At 39.4% G+C, this 17,347-nt stretch overlaps 1 protein-coding gene across 1 annotated transcript in view; it reads right to left on the reverse strand.

The window, feature by feature from the left end:
• LOC127855252 (dihydropyrimidine dehydrogenase [NADP(+)]-like) overlaps positions 1-17,347 on the reverse strand; it is a 31,488-nt gene that overhangs the window by 5,878 nt on the left and 8,263 nt on the right. The window contains exons 4-16 of the mRNA XM_052390689.1: positions 15,108-15,195; positions 11,167-11,328; positions 10,147-10,343; positions 8,261-8,342; positions 7,657-7,744; positions 6,690-6,967; positions 6,133-6,343; positions 5,832-6,016; positions 5,008-5,223; positions 4,370-4,534; positions 3,102-3,170; positions 1,586-1,790; positions 363-625 (exon numbers count right to left, since the gene is read on the reverse strand). Coding sequence (XP_052246649.1) covers positions 363-625; positions 1,586-1,790; positions 3,102-3,170; positions 4,370-4,534; positions 5,008-5,223; positions 5,832-6,016; positions 6,133-6,343; positions 6,690-6,967; positions 7,657-7,744; positions 8,261-8,342; positions 10,147-10,343; positions 11,167-11,328; positions 15,108-15,195 — 2,209 coding nt within the window. The remainder of the gene's footprint in view (positions 1-362; positions 626-1,585; positions 1,791-3,101; positions 3,171-4,369; positions 4,535-5,007; positions 5,224-5,831; positions 6,017-6,132; positions 6,344-6,689; positions 6,968-7,656; positions 7,745-8,260; positions 8,343-10,146; positions 10,344-11,166; positions 11,329-15,107; positions 15,196-17,347) is intronic.

Consider the following 17,347-nt stretch of genomic DNA (forward strand, 5'->3'; position numbering starts at 1 on the left):
TGGGTACACAACAGATGCAAGCCAGACCTCTCGAACGTTGCATTAAACAATATTTTACCCTCCGTTTCAGGAAAATAGGCATATTTTATGTACAAATAATAAGGCTCATTCAAATAATTTAAGTTAAAAAAAATTCTTTTTAAAAGAGTCAGCTTGGAATGTACCCCAAGGTTCGTGGTTTTGTTACAAAAAATTTGAACATTCCGGATTCACTAAAAAAATCAAAAATTAAGACTGGCTTTCAGAAACAGAAAATGAAACATAATGTTCAAACGTGTTCATATTGATCAGACGTTTTATAAATTAAAAAAAGTTTTTTTAATGACATTTTTCATTAAACTCGAAATCATGCATCTCTTTACCTGCAGAACGGACGCCCCTGCGTGTAGGAACTGCATACCCGCCTCTGCAGAATCGATGCCTCCCGTAGCCAGTATCGGGAATCCCGGAAGTGCGTTACCGATGGCAGACACGGCGCGCAAAGCGATCGGTCGAATGGCATTACCGGAAACACCGCCGTAGGTGGTCCGCTTGCTCTTCCCGATGTTCGGCCACGCCTCGGCCTTCCCCTTTAGTCCCATGAGACCGGAAACAGTGTTTGTGGCCGTCACACCGTCGGCACCCCCTATGTCAAACAAACGAAATGTGTACGGTTCAGTAATCATAAACAAACAAGGCTATTATCAAGCAATATGGTCCCCTGCCGGCTCCACCATTGTCAGAAATTCCACCATTTTCAGATTTTTTTAAGTTTTTTGGTTGCCATAGCAACCGCAATTTTTGACGTAGGAACAAAATGAAATGACGTGCAAAATGTCCATATTGCCATCTATCCATGTTGCAAGTTTCATGAAAAAAATATAAAGAACTTTTAAAGTTATCGCAGGATCCAGAAAACCATCATTTTGAGCAGTATTTCTAGTCTATTTGTTGCCATAGCAACCAGAATTTTTGACGTAAGAACAAATGAAATGACGTGCATAATGTCCATATTGTCATCTATCCATGTTGCAAGTTTCTTTAAAAAATATTAAGAACTTTTAAAGCTATCGCAGGATCCAGAAAAGTGTGACAGGCAGACTCACAGACTAACAGACAGACAGACAGACGCACAGAGCGCAAACCATAAGTCCCCTCCGGTGAAACCGGTAGAGGACAAAAAGCATTAATTTAAATGAGATTTAAAAACACTTCAGGTCAGTTTTATACCTTAAAACCAGAACCCGTGTTGCGGAAAATACCTTATCTAATTTACATAATATAAATATCCATATTTTGAGATTCATCATACATGGTGCTGTTTCCATCGTCACCAGGGCACTTCCTAGTTGGGTTACGGGTGATTGGGCAAGACAGAGACGCCACGTTCCAGAGACAATCCTAGCTATGTTTGTGTCACTTTGAAGCAATCCTTTACACTGATCAACAGCGTGACGTCTCGTGTTTAAGACGAGTAACAAGTTAAGGGTTGAGTAGGGGATCGAACATTCGAACCCTCAGTTTTAGCGCCAGTGTGTTACGTTTAGAACTAGTGTCAATATACAAGTTAACATATTATGAATTGACAGTACTCTACTGGGCCCACCTTCTTGTGCCGCCTTGGCGATGGTGACGATATTGGTCACGTTAGGGGTCAGCTTGGCAAAGAAAGGGATCTTCACGGCGTCGCGCACCCAGCGGCAGATGTTGCGCACGAGTTCCGGGTCCTGTCCGCACGCCAGCCCCATCCCCCGTTCACCCATCCCGTGGGGACACGACAGGTTAAGCTCTAGGGCGTCTGCACCGGCTCTCTGTGAGAGTGGTGAGAAAGATATTAAATTTATGTTGTTATTTGTATTAGTACCAAAGGTTTCGATTGCAAGAGTGAGCTTTCTATTCTATCCTCGATGGTGTTTTCTAACTCCGTTTCGTTTTAAACAATGTATTGATAGTGAATATCAAATGTAGCAAATGATATCCCTCAGTTTGATTGAACATTTTAAATTCCACTTATCAGTCCTCGCAAAAATTCGCACCTTCGTACATAAGTAGCAGATAACAGCACTAATTTAATCAGAAATAGAGGCAGAATGGCAATAAAAACTATATGACCAATCCCTACACAAATATGGCAGCGGACCGGAAATCAAACAGGCAATCCTTGGTTTTGTTATCGAGCGCTCTAATAATGGAACAAGTCTGCGCGTCTTTAAAATGTTTATAATAATAATAATAATAATAATCTCTTTATTTCCGAAGGTAACTCATTAAGACAACACATTGATACGAAGTCATGCAGACAGTTTAACTATTGCAATCTTATTTTCAATGAGGCCTTCAAACAACTATGGTATGTATAATGCATTTCTACATTATAATGCAAACATGTAGACTTTGACGGACATAAGAGTACTGTAATAGTGTAATAAAAGTGTCATAAAAAGCAAGTATATTATATGACTTCTCTTATATTATTAATTTCTCTTCCAATATTGAAATGGTCTCAAGGAACAAATATTTATTAACAGAAAGTATTTAACAATATAAATGTATTGTTGATTACATTTTCCCATATGCACACACTCTAACGCACGCACGCACACACACACGCGCGCACGCACACACCTATACACACACACACACACTTATACAATTATATCTTAATTAACACGACCAATAACAATAACAAAAAATTAACAAAAACAGCCGTAATGTTTGCCATTACCATGGGCATTGCGTCGAATTGTGGTATATTTTGTAATAATTTTTATCGGCGTTGACTATTTGAAGTTAAAACCGCTCAGCTGTCTATGATTTGTGTGTGTCATTCACAATTAAACTCCACCCATCGTTACAAACTGTGCAATTGAATATCAAAGTATCGTCATCTTAAGCCCCATTTATTGTTTCTTGATTGGATCAAACACACAAGACCGCATGATGCGGCGTCTCATCAGGGTCTGCGCTGTTTGCTTACAGGAATTTCTGTAAGAAATAGTCTAAATATAGAAATAAATATACTAGACATCCCTAATTTTGGAAATAAATTGATTAAATTTAGAAGGATTGGAGAGTCCACTAGGCATAAATGGGTTAAAATAGAACATACAAGCCGTCCGTACCTCGGACAAGATGGCTAACTGGGTCCAGTCGTCCTTGCTGAAGCTTGCCATGATACTGGCGATCAGGATCTGGAAATCACAGAGGAGGATCCCGTGGAATGATTGAAAATAATAATGGATACCCCATCAGTGTGTTGTGTAAACTATCAGATACATTGAAATGGGTCGCATTGATGGCACAGGACGCCTTTAAAGGGTAAATGAGTGTTCATATCAAAATAAAAAATACGAAAAATATTTTTTTAAAGATAATTATATTACACCTTTAAACCTGAAAGAGGCCTTTTCACAGATTTTGGCATGTTTTGAAGTGTGTCATTATATGCTTTATATTGATAAATGTAAACATTAGATCTAAAAAGCTCAAGTAAAAAATCAAGAATAAAATTTTAAAAAGTAGCCCGCAGCTGGGCTCGAACCAGTGACCCCTCGAGTCCTGGAGTAAAAACCAATTAGACCGCTCGGCCATCCTGCCAATTATCTATTAGAGACGTATTTTATACTTTATATAAGCAATCTTCGTAGTTTCACAAAATTAAACGACAACAACAGAACTCTCCAAATTATTCAATCGTTTCGCGTTGCAACGCTTTATAGTTTTCAGATTTTTAAATCGTCAAAAGATGCATATAATGGCTATATTTGATCATGGCTAATGTTCAGTATTACTGTTTCCTCACAAATATCATAACTAAAACGAAAATTTGCGAATCCGAAACAACTTTTTTCAAATTGTCAATTTACCAAAGCGTGAAAAGATCCCTTTAAAATATAATTCTCAATATTTAAATTATTCCGCAGTATATTTCTGTACCATAATTTTACTATTTTGTAATAACTGCATTTTACTGTGTTTTTCAGTTGTTATTAATTCGCATTTTAGTTTTACACACAACACGTATATTTTCCATACGCTGAAAATTAATGGACGAAATCACAAAAGAATTTTACGCATTCAACATTCGCATACTAGCGTCGTACTCAAAACCATGAACGTTGGACAAATGCTTATCCGTTGATTTATATTTGGAATTGGAGAAAAAAAATTGTGAAAATTATAAATCTGGCTTTCAGGAACGACCAAAATAGGAACAGTAAAACGTAGAGAATCGGAAGAGACAAATTTTAGAATCGGTGACAATAATGTGGCGACGCAAGTTTTTAAAAGCTATGAAAAAATTGGACTGGTAACAATTAAATAATCTAAGAGTAAATCACAAAAATAGGTAGTGCACAAAATTAACAACGTCCGTGAATAAAACGAATACCTGTTTCGGGAAGTCCCGTTTGAGCTCCGTGATACTTCGGTACCAATACTCGGCCGTCTTCTCGCTGATAAGTTCGATGTTCAGGAACGAGCCCTGCCCCGGCCCGTACATGTGACCGGATGTGGTGCCCCGCACAATTCGAGGGGAGACGTTGGTAACAAGGTCCTGAAATTTAGTTGTTGTTGATCAGTAGGGCTTTCTGAACAATCGAGATTTCATAAATGGATTTGAAATTTCAAAACGAGCAACTTAGTTTTTACAAAATGAAAATATTGTTAGTGAAGAAGCGTCGCAAACAGCTAAGCCACTGGCTTTCGAAACAACAATTCTTAGTAAACTCGGTTCACATTTAACTAATTATGGCATACATTTTTGACTTATCCGATGAAACGTACTGAAGCTGGCGAGAAACAAGCATCCGGTTTCGGGCACAAAGAAGTTAAAGTAAATAGTATGAAACTTAACTTACAATGGAAAGTTGTTGATTTTTTATCCAATTAAAGCTTCCTCGTAAGTGCAAAAGTATTTGCAAGTTTCAGTGGCTTATCATTGAACATAAAGGCATATATTTTTACTGAACCAAATACATCGACCTAAGTTTCGACATACTTCACCTACAACACTCATAACGGACATACCTTATCCAATGAGAATGTCTTGGTTAGCGCGAAGCCCCAGCCCTGCTCGAAGGCGCGCCGTATCATCGCGCTGCTCGTGGTGGGCGGGGCGCTGGCCAGTCCAAACGGGTTGGGGAACGTCAGACCACACATCTCCACGCTCACGTCAACGTTGTCGATCGGCGTAAAGAACCGCGGCAGCGCTGGCGTCTCCGGCACTGACTCGTTGCTAAGTAACTGTAAAGGGGCGAATTATAACCTGATTATGATGATAATCTCAGTTGAAAACGTGGATTTGCTCATTGAAATGATCTTATCGTTTTCGATTTTTCAGGACGTACAAGTGAAAATCTTGAGAAATTATAAGGAATTCGGTGGCGCTAATTACATTCAAGAAACCGTGGAGGTTAATAAAAGAAACAATTTTAAGAAAAAATATTTTTAAAAGGCGTCTTTTGAAACGCTATCATATGTGACGTTAAATAAAGAAATTAAACGACCAGGGTTAACATTGAATAGGGTCGCACAAACATAATAACCGTCTCGGTGGCATAGTGGTTAGAACGATTTCCTACGGGGCGGGAAGTAGAGGCAGAAAGTAGAAAGTCAAACCGACCCAGCAGCGAGTGTCATACCGCATGGTTACGATTCCCTTCCTATCAAATGGCTGTCATATTGGATAGAAATATGTCATTTAGCTCTACAAAATATGTTCTTCAGTAATGATACATCTGAGTATAGTCTCGCTGTCCCATATTCGTGAGGTGCGAGTGGCGACGATAAGCTAAACATTGATTAGCTTTACATCATAATGTCGATTACAAAACACAAGGTTTTTCCCCAACCTGCAGGTATCTATGCATGTGCCATGACGCCTGTTTGCCGTCATTGACGGATTCGACGGTAGTTTGAGCGACGCCGGCGATGTCGCCGCCACAGAACACCCACGGCTCGCTCGTCCGCATGGTATCCGTGTCCACTTCCGGTATCCCCCATCGGTTGATCTTCACCGGGGCCAGGGATTCTATCACTGAAACAGAAAAACATACATTCATGAAATGTGATATGTACAGAATATTAGGTTGCTGTAATCTACAATCTTATACAAAAAGCAACATTAAATGCGAAAATAGCTATTATACTTACGGTCAGGATCCGTAAGACCGGAACCAAAAGCGGAAATGACGTAATCAACCTTCAGTCGGATTATCTCCTCTTCATCTTCTTCCCAATCGCCGTCATCCGTCTGCTCAGTACGCACGAATTCCATACCGGATATCCGGCCATTTTTCACTGTAACTTTTCGCGGAGCAAGAAACGGGAGAAACTCGCATTTTTCGTCCTTCGCAAGGTCCATCTGCAGAAAATAAATAGTTATACCATTTTGATAAACGTCAACATGAGAATCAGCGAGTACGCGTGGAACGAAGCTGGTAAAAAAAATTCCACGATACGTTTGACTGTATTAAAACAATAATTTTGCGTTTTATTTTGAGATGAAGAAGAAACTTATTTTGAGATTGTTGTGTATGAAAAACAAAGTTCACGTCAGACTGAGAAAATGGCTGACTACAACACTGAGATATATCAACACAAACAAAACATAACGAATTCGATGCTTCATTTGATATAAATAACTTTCATCATTACGAAATTACGTAATTACAAAATTATTTATCTTAAAAACAGGTTTGCAGACGCACCTCTTCGGGAACTGCCCGGATGTTGGTAAACCCTTTCCTGAACACCACGTACACTCTCTTTGCGCCGCAACGGAGAGCGGACGTAGCGCAATCGAACGCTGTGTCCCCGGCACCCAGAACGACCACCTTTCCTGTGATTACCGGAAGTTGCGACTTACACGCGCACATTCCCGCCTTGCTGGCTTTGGAGACTTTAGGCAGGAAGTCCTTGGAAGTGTAGAAACCCATATCCTCCGTGAGGTTCTCGAAGATTTCAATCTTTTTCGGATTAGGCAAGCCTGTACATTATGTACAGACGCATGATTATGTATATATGAGTCGCGTTCTGAGAAAACTGGGCATTATGCATGTGCGTAAAGTGTCGTCCCAGATTAGCCTGTGCAGTCCGCACAGGCTAATCAGGGACGACACTTTCCACCTAAATTGGTTTTTTGCTAAGAAGAGACTTCATTTAAACGAAAAAATGGCATAAAGGCGGAAAGTGTCGTCCCTGATTAGCCTGTGCGAATTGCACATGCTAATCTGGGACGACACTTTCCGCACATGTATTATGCCAAATTTTCTCAGAACACGACACATATGAACATCTAGTCAACGTTACTGTTGTGAAAAAAATCAAAATCCTTTCCTGAGGCGCTGTAACGCTAACATCTTTAATCACAACATAGTGCGCTATGCTGTTTTGTCAGATGGAGACGACGTATTAAGTGTAGTGCAAAAAATAAATACGTGTGCAATAAGAATGCAAGCCTATAAACATTGAAGAAAACATAATTCATTACCATGAAGTCAGATTTGTTGAAGAATAACACGCCATTCATTTCAAATTTCATTCAAACAATATGTAGATTTTATAAATTTATATACATTTTTAACTAATTTTTCTATAACGGGGGTCTGTCCATTTCTTATCAAAATTCTGACTTCGCTATCTACCCTAGATTTTGCATTCTTAAAGACCACCTACCGATCCCAACAAACACTGCTTTGTACCCGTCTTGCTTTAGCTTGTTCAATGTCAGATCCTTCGTACTCAGTGATCGACCTGTCTCAATCTGTAACAATGACATTGTATTCATATCATCGAAACGATACAACTGCTGGCTTTTCCAGATTTAGTATCAGGAATAACCAATTAACTCATATCGGGAAGGGGTTGGCTTTAAAACTCGCCATCCCTAAATGGTCAATATAATAAACAGACGTAACGGGGTAGACATGTATCAATTACAATACATTTTTTAAATAAGATCTTTTTCAGCTTAAAATGATATGAATATTCTCAACTCGGGAGCTTTAAATATTCCGAAAAAAAAACGGCCAGAGCTGGTACGCTTTTCTTGCTCCCCAGAGTAGATGGAGACGACAGCACAACATTCCCGTCGATCAATAGCTTACTAGTCAACTTCTCTTGATTGTAATAACATGCCCCTTTTTGTCCTTAAGGTCTTTGATAAGTTTAAAGTACACGTAATTACTCTGGGAGAGTTTTATAACATGCCTCTTTCTGCAAGTATGGTATGTCGTAAATCTAGTACTGGCATCCCACAAAACAAACAAACGCAACCAACCTTGACGCCGAGGTCTTTCATCAACTGAACCTCAAAGTCAACCACGCTGTAGGGCAACCGGTACTGGGGGATTTCCGCGGAGCTAACATGGAAAAAACAAGCGCTTTCATCCATTTAAAAGTTAACGAGGTCCATCGGCGCCAACGCCACATAATGTGAACACGGGTGCGTCATAGATGTTCAGTCTTAAAGGGACCTTTTCACGTTTTGGTAAATTGACAAAATCAAAAACTATGTTTAAGAATCGCAAATTTTCGTTGTAGTTATGATATTTGTGAGGAAACAGTAATACTGAACATTTACCAAGCTCTAAAATATCCATTCTATTAATCTTTTGACGATTTAAAAACCTGAATATTATAAAGCGTTGCAACGCGCAACGATTGAATTATTTGGAGAGTTCTGTTGTTGTCGTTATATTTTATGACACTACAAGGATTGCTTATATAAAGATAAAATACATTACTTATTACATGAGTACTGATGGCCGAATGGTCTAAGCGGAAGACTTTTACCTTAAGGGTCAGTGATTCGAGCCCAGTTGAGGGTTACGTTTTTGTCTTTCTTTAATTGTATTCTTATTTTTTACTGGAGCTTTTTAATTCCAATTTTTACATTCATCATTTAATTACAAACTTCAATATATGCCAAAATGTGTGAAAAAATTCCCTTTTATGTTAATAACACACGTCACGAAGTTCTATCATAATGACATTTTGTGATGAAGGGGCTCATAAACATCGAACTACAAACAAGCAAGTATATTTTACATATAAAAGGCGGTAATCACGTGATAGTCAAGATTGCGACGTCCATGCCGAGACTGTTATTTTTCGCCATTTTATACCCTTTGTTACTTTTGTATAATTTGTAAATGACGCTCACTTTCAATATCATATCAGTAAATATGTGATTAGCGTTTATCTCGTATTAAAATTCGCTTTATTTCTCGACTTTATTCCCCGCAAATTTTCTTAGCGGAGCTTAAATTAGGTCATCCCGCTAAGAAATATTGCAACGAGTAAAGTCGAGATAAAGAGCGAATATCAACACGAAATAAACGCTAGGAACATTTTTATGCTGATATTGCTGGAAAGTGAGCAGCATTTAAAAAATAAATACAAGTAATACATGGTACAAAACTGCGTATAATACCTGCCTCGGCATGAACGTCGCCATCTTGACTATCACGTGATCACCCCGTCTGAAAATGCAAATATGTACTGTTAAATCGCAGGCATACTTTGCACATACTTTTTTTCACTCCATGTTATTTTATTTTGGTACAATGGTTATAGAAAGAAATAAACGCCCGTTGTAAAGAATGGACCTCATGGGAAAGCCACAATTTTTTATGGTTATCATAGGTAGACCTCCATTTTATGGAAAAAACATATACATGGAAAGTCTGATGAATATTCTATACAAAGGAATGAGTAAATGAAACTTCGAAAATATTTTTTTGGTTTAAACAAAGGGTAGTTTTTCTGAAGTGCCTTGCGCGACTAAGCTGGTTAACGAACTTGACCCTCATTAAATATCAACAAACATTTGAAGAAAGGTAAGAGAAGAATCGATGAGTGTATGATTAGGACGGCGGAAATTGTGAGTTGCTTATTTTTGTATACACAATGGGCAATTATTCTGAGGTGCCCGATGCTAATTGGAAGTTAATGGACATTGCCTCATTCAATGTCAATGAACATTTGCAGAACGTTCGGTGAAGATTCGATAAAAACTGCACGAGTTCATGAGCAGAAAGACGCCGCCCATCCGCCATGGTGTTCCCATAATACGTCTCGTCAAGAGACGGGCGTATACAAATATTCGTTCCATTTATTATCATTTTCCAACAGTAGAATTCATGAAAAACACCGATGGCATACCTCAGACCGCCGACGTAATTCTCGCGTTCGAACACGGTAAGATTGCTGTATCCCAGCCTAGCGAGGAACGTGGCGCAGCTTATACTGGCCGGGCCACACCCAATCAGCGCCACCTTGCTCCGAAAACTGGCCGGCAGGTCCGAGAGGGCCGGAAGACTCGGGTCGCGAATTTGGGGGATGCGCATGTCTTTGAAGACCTAAATGATTCGGTAATAAGGTAAGATGTATATTGTGCATTTGGTCCTATTCTAGCGATTTGAGATTTATTTACTGTTGTCAAAAAAATGGCGATTGCTTAGATAACAAATGTATGCTTTGTTATTGGTTCTTGTTTATTTATTCATTAGTATTACAGTCGCTCTTACTACATGACCACAAACTTTCTTCCCATCATCATGCCCATCATTATCCACGAATAATCCTCAAAATTACAACCCAAAATTAACGACACACAGAACAAACTCTCTTATTAGCAACAACAATACCATGCGCTCGGATCATTCCTTAACCTATTTTTGTGTATTGATGCGCCCCTCTTCCAAACAATTGCCCTACGCCTCGAACAATGACTCCGAATTTCGTAGCCCCGATCAACATCGGTTGAGAATAGCTTCAGAATCCCATGTTAATTGACACTTTTAAGTAATAATACATGTTCCAACCGTTCCAAACAAAGGTAGATAATACGACCAAAACCCAACCCCATGTGCATACCCATCCTGTTCGGTTGCTAATGTGCGAAGCGTTTCAAAACCTACTAATGTTTACGTGTCAATCCTTTTGTAAGTAAAAGTTTTTAACAAAATGGTTGGGCACACCATTATACCAATACCCATCCCTTCCCAAACACCCAATCCTATAATGATCCCCAGCGGGTTGTCACAGAAGATCGCCTTCGCGGCCCCATATTAGACCTTAAATATGAAACCATTAGTTCTCAAATATGTAAATGTAAAGGAACACCATTAGACCATCACCTATCCCATTCCCACCACCCGACCCTATGTCTATTCCAACCACCTCTGTTGCGAACTGCTGCAGCCCCCCAATGTTTATGGGCCCCTCCTCGGAGGCGTACAGGTTACAGCCGCCCACGCAGAGGTCACTTGTGGGACACACCATGCCGCACGTGAGACCCAGCGGGTTGTCGGAGAAGATCGCCTTCGCGGAACCATAGTAGTTCTGAAACAGGGAAAACGTAGCCTTGGAATATTAAATAAGTAATTTTGAAATGGGTAATTAGGATTTCTAATGAGTGAAATAAGTATTGCAGAAATAGGAAATAGGTGCATCAGGGAATATAAAAACAGAACATTTGCTCTAAAATAGCCAAACCAAAATTAGCATTGTTTCACAATAGGAACAAGTAGTAACCAATCGTTGCCTATAGGGTTATTTTAAGTTGTCAATGGTACCAAACGGCAGTGTGTTGATATCATAATGAAACACCGGTGTTTTGAAAACAGTTCCAAGCACATTTGTGTCGACAGCTATACAAAACAACGATGTATCGACAATGATACCAAACACCGATGCGTCGACAAAGGCACCAAACACCATTGTGTCGACAAATATACCAAATACCGATGTAAGACAAGGGTACTAACATTGGTGTGACAACAACAGTAAAAAACATCGGTGTGTCGGACGATACCCAATACCGGTGCGTCAACAATAGCACCAAACACCGTTGTGACGACAAAAGTACCAAATATCAGTGCGTTGACAAACACCTTTGTGTCGATAACGGTACCTAACATCGGTGTGTCGACAACACCACGTGTCGATGGCGGTACCAAACATTGATGTGTCGACAGTGATTTCATACACCGTTGTATTGACAAGAGATGGCAGTGGTCATCGCCAGTAGCCGTGGGGAAATAATCGCTGAGTTGAGTTTGGTCTACAACGGTACCAAAACTCGATGTGTCGACAACGGAACCAAACATCGGTGTGTCGATAACGGTACCAAACATCGTTGTGTCGACAACGGTACCAAAAAGCGATATGTCGACATTAGTACCAAACATCAGTTTGTCCATAACGGTACCAAACATGATCATCAGCGTGTCAATAACGATACCAAACATCACAATGTTCATAACGGTAACAACATTCAGTGTGTCCATATCGATACCAAACATCAGAGTGACCATAACGATACCAAACATCAGAATGCTCATAACGGTACCAAACATCAGTGTGCCCATAACGATACCAAACATCAGAATGTCCATAACGGTACCAAACATCATAATGGTCATAATGGTACCAACAATCATTGTGTCCATAACGGTACCAAACATCAGGATGTTCATAACGGTACCAACAATCAGTGTGTCCATAACGATACCAAACATTAGAATGTTCATAACGGTATCAAACATCAGTGTGTCCATAACGATACCAAACATCAGAATGTTCATAATGGTACCAAACATTAGAATGTTCATAACGGTATCAAACATCAGTGTGTCCATAACGATACCAAACATCAGAATGTTCATAATGGTACCAAACATTAGAATGTTCATAACGGTATCAAACATCAGTGTGTCCATAACGGTACCAAACATCAATTTGACCATAACGGTTCCAAACATCAGTGTGCCCATAACGGTACCAAACATCAGTGTGCCCATAACGGTACCAAACATCAGAGTGTCCATAACGGTACCAAACATCAGAGTGTCAATAACGGTACCAAACATCAATGTGACCATAACGATACCACACATCAGAGTGTTCATAAAGGTACCAACAATCAGTGTTTCCATAACGATACCAAACATCAGAATGTTCATAACGATACCAAACATCAGAGTGTCCATAACGATACCAAACATCAGAATGCTCATAACGATACCAAACATCAGTGTGCCCATAACGATACCAAATATCAGAATGTCCATAACGGTACCAAACATCATAATGGTCATAATGGTACCAACAATCATTGTGTCCATAAAGATACCAAACATCAGGATGTTTATAACGGTACCAAACATCAGATAGTTCATAAAGGTACCAAACATCAGAGTGTCCATGACGGTACCAACAATCAGTGTGTCGACAACAGTACCAAACATCGGTGTGTCGACAACAGAGCTAAACATCGGTGTGTCGACAGGGATACCAAACATCGGTGTGTCGACAACGATTCCAAACACCGTTGCGCTTTAAACAGTGCAAAACACCGGTATTTCGACAACGGTACCAAAACTTGGTGTTTCGACAACGAAATCAAACACCGACGTGTAGACAACGGCACCAAACATCGGTGTGTCGACCACGGTACCAAACATCGGTGTGCAGAGGACTGCACCAAACGCCAGTGTGTTGACAACAGTACCAAACATCAGTGTGTCGACAACAGTACCAAAGATCGTTGTGTAAACAACGTTACGAAAACACTGATGTGTCTACAACGGAACCAAACACAGGTGATTCGATGACGGTACACAACATCGGTGTGTAAAAACAGTACCAACAAGATATGTGTTTGTCAGAAACACTATGTCCCCTTTTGCGCCGCTTTGAAGCTATATATTTGACCTTTGACCTTGGAGGATGACCTTGACCTTTCACCACTCAAAATGTGCAGCTCCATGAGATACAAATGCATGCCAAATATCAAGTTGCTATCTTCAATATTGCAAAAGTTATTGCAAATGTTAAAGTTTGACCAAACAAACAAACCAACAGACAGGGCAAAAACAATATGTCCCCCACTATAGTGGTGGGGGACATACAAATTGGTGCGTCGACAACGCTAATAAAAAGCGGTGTGTCGAAACGATACCAAAGATAGGTGTGTCGACAACGATTCCAAAAACCGTTGCGCCTAAAACGGTGTCATACACCGGTATGTCGACAACGGTACCAAACATCGGTGAGTCGGCAACGGTACCAAACATTGGTGTTTCAACAACGAAATCAAACACAGACGTGTAGACAACAGTTCCAAACATCGGTGTGTAGACAACGGCACCAAATATCGATGTGTCGACAACGGTACCAAACATCAGTGTTCATAACGGTTCCAACCATCAGTGTGTCGACAACGTACCAAACATCGGTGTGCAGAGAACTGTACCAAACGCCAGTGTGACGACTACAGAATCAAACATCAGTGTGTCGACAGCGGTACTAAACAACGGTGTATCGACAACAGTACCAAACATCGTTGTTTAACAACGTTACGAAAACACTGATGTGTCTACAACCGAACCAAACACAGGTGATTCGATGACGGTACCAAACATCGGTGTGTCAAAAACAGTACCAAAAATTGGTGCGTCGACAAAGGTAATAAATAGCGGTGTGTCCAAACGATACTAAAGGTAGGTGTGTCGACAGCTGTACTCAACACCGATGTGTCGACAACACTACCAAAAACCGGTGTGTCGACAACAGTACCAAACCGCAGTACGCTTAACACAGTACCAGACAGTAGTACGTCGACAACAGTACCAAACACTACCAAACACAGGTGTGTCGACAACAGTACCCAACACCAGTACGTCGACACCAGTACATGTACCAACACCGGTGTGTCGAAAACTGTACCAAACATCGGTGTGTCGACAACAGTACCAAACAATAGTACGTATACAACAGTACCAAACATCGGTGTGTCGAAAACAGTACCAAACATCGGTGTGTCTACAACAATACCAAACAACAGTACTTCGACAACTGTACTCAACACCGGTGTGTCGACAACAGTACCAAACAGCAGTACGCTTACCATAATACCAAACAGTAGTACGTCGACAACAGTAACAAACACTACCAAACCCAGGTGTGTTGACAACAGTCAGTACCAAACAACAGTACGTAGACAACAGTACCAAACAACTGTACGTCGACAACAGTACCAAACAACAGTACGTCGACAACAGTACCCAACATCGGTTTGTCGACAGCGTTACCAAGCACAAGTGTGTCGACAACGGTACCTTGTTGGCGATGCTGGTGATGAAGGACTTGATATCCAACTGGGTGGGACAGCTCTTCTGACACGGGGCGTCCGCGCACTTCAGGCATCTGCAACACGCAGATATGAAATGTTATATATGTGTAGATTTAAGAAATGGTGTTTAGTGAGAAATAGGAACCGATCGCACGAATCAGCTTCGGACAGTATTTAGAAGGTCACAGTCACAAAGTTACGTATTAAAGCCTAGAACAGTGTGAATCTCGTGTCGACTAACGGGGCAATGTTAAGTACGGTTAAGTGAATTATGCCAGAAATTATCAGTTACCATCAGTGTTTACTTACGTACACTTCTCTAAAGTTTCATGTACGTTTCTCTGATTTTACTACGCTTAGCTAAGGCTTTGTATGCTCTTGTGTGTGTGCTCTTAATAAAATGGAACCATACCGCAAAATATAGATTCAATGTCGACTTTCAAGCGACATATTTAGATGTGCTATGTTCTTGAAGACATTACACATTCAGGAAAATGAATTTTTATAAAAACACTATCTCCGGTGCTTCAACGTTGTATGATTTCCAGTTTTGTTCTTCGTTTAATTCTCAGAAAGCCTTTTTGACTTTTAACCTAAGATTTTATGCACGATTGCCAGTTTTTTCTGTGTTGTTTGTTTGTTTTCTTTTGAATCTATTAAGTTCAAAGCTTGAAAAGACTTTTATGCATGTATTCAGTCCTTGGTTATCATCGCGAGTAAATTTATATGGTCAAAGAAAAACAACTCTGCCTACACGTCAATTATAGAAAAGAACGTAAATACCACAGAGTTACATCCCTGTCACTTAACAACTGGTCACATTTTTGCTTATGTAGTCAAAGGGAAACAACACTATAATTTAGTACCGGTAATCTAATATAGAAACTTGTCCTGAAGTTGATATATCAACATAACGACGCATCTATGTTCAGTACATTCTACGTCGTTATGAAGATATCAACTTCACGATAACTTTCTATATAAAATTACTCAATCATAGGATGTTAAAACAGTATTAATACGCAGTCATTACTCGATTCCAAATTCTTTAAAGCAAATCAATGTAAGAGAGTGTGACTAAATTGTACATAAGCAAAATTGTTACTTTCATTTCACAAACATCAAGCAAGATATATTTATAATACCCCGGTTATTGAGCAAAACAATTACAGCCTCATGTAACCAAGCATCATCCACGACTAGCAATTTTTATGGCCCAAATATTACTTCTTTGTTTAAAATAATCGTATAATGAAACATTTATGCATCATTTACATGTATACATGGCTTGCATGAGCATCCACATAATTGGGCACTTAATTATTTCCCTCATTAAAGTTTCTTGCAGAGAGTTAACTTAATTGATTGATGCACGCACATATCTCTGTAACCTGTGTCTAATTAAAACAGAATTATTTGGGTTTCGTTCTAGTTATTTACTACTGCTTTAATCTCTATTTGCAAATGTCCACATGATGGCATGACATATCAACAGTTATCTGGGTAAAATAAGCCTGAACTAGGCAAAATAATGCATGAGCTTACCAGAAAATAATAAATAAAAAAAGATATAGTAAAATACCTTATTAAAAATACAAATGTACTAGTATGCAGTTTTACAAATTTATTTATATGTATACTTTGTTGAATCAAGTGTCCGGATAAATACACTATAATGTTGTATTCTAGTTAAAGTATCATTTTTTGTTGAAATCATTGTTAAATTACTAAAGGTTAGTAGTAACAACATATTTTTTTCCACAAATACACTTTAATTGCTTTGTTTTATTTGTTATTTGTGTTTAATGGAGTTATCTGGTTAAAAATACTGGCAAACAAGTCCAGATTCAGGTACTTCGACAGTGTATATGTACATCTGATGAAATAACAATAACATATTCAATCCTTAATTTAGTTGTGTATACATGTTACAATTAAAATGAACAAGAGCATCGCATAACAGGTACCAACGCTCGGCTGCGGTGCAGTTTTGAATAAATGAAAGCTTGTTATAATATTTTTAGAGGTCACAGAGACCTTGACCTTTGACCTAGTTACCCAAAAATGGGTGTGGCGTGTAGAACTCATCAAGGTGCAGCTACATATGAAGTTTCAATGCTGTAGGTGGAAACACTTTAATTTTAAAACCAATGTTCAAAAGGTTAACAAAATGTTAAGGTTTTAGAACGACGCGGCAGGCGGACGACACGACGAGCTGGCTATGAC

The sequence above is a fragment of the Dreissena polymorpha genome, chromosome 13 (genome assembly GCF_020536995.1).
Source record: "Dreissena polymorpha isolate Duluth1 chromosome 13, UMN_Dpol_1.0, whole genome shotgun sequence".
In the NCBI taxonomy this organism is placed as follows: Eukaryota; Metazoa; Mollusca; class Bivalvia; order Myida; family Dreissenidae; genus Dreissena; species Dreissena polymorpha.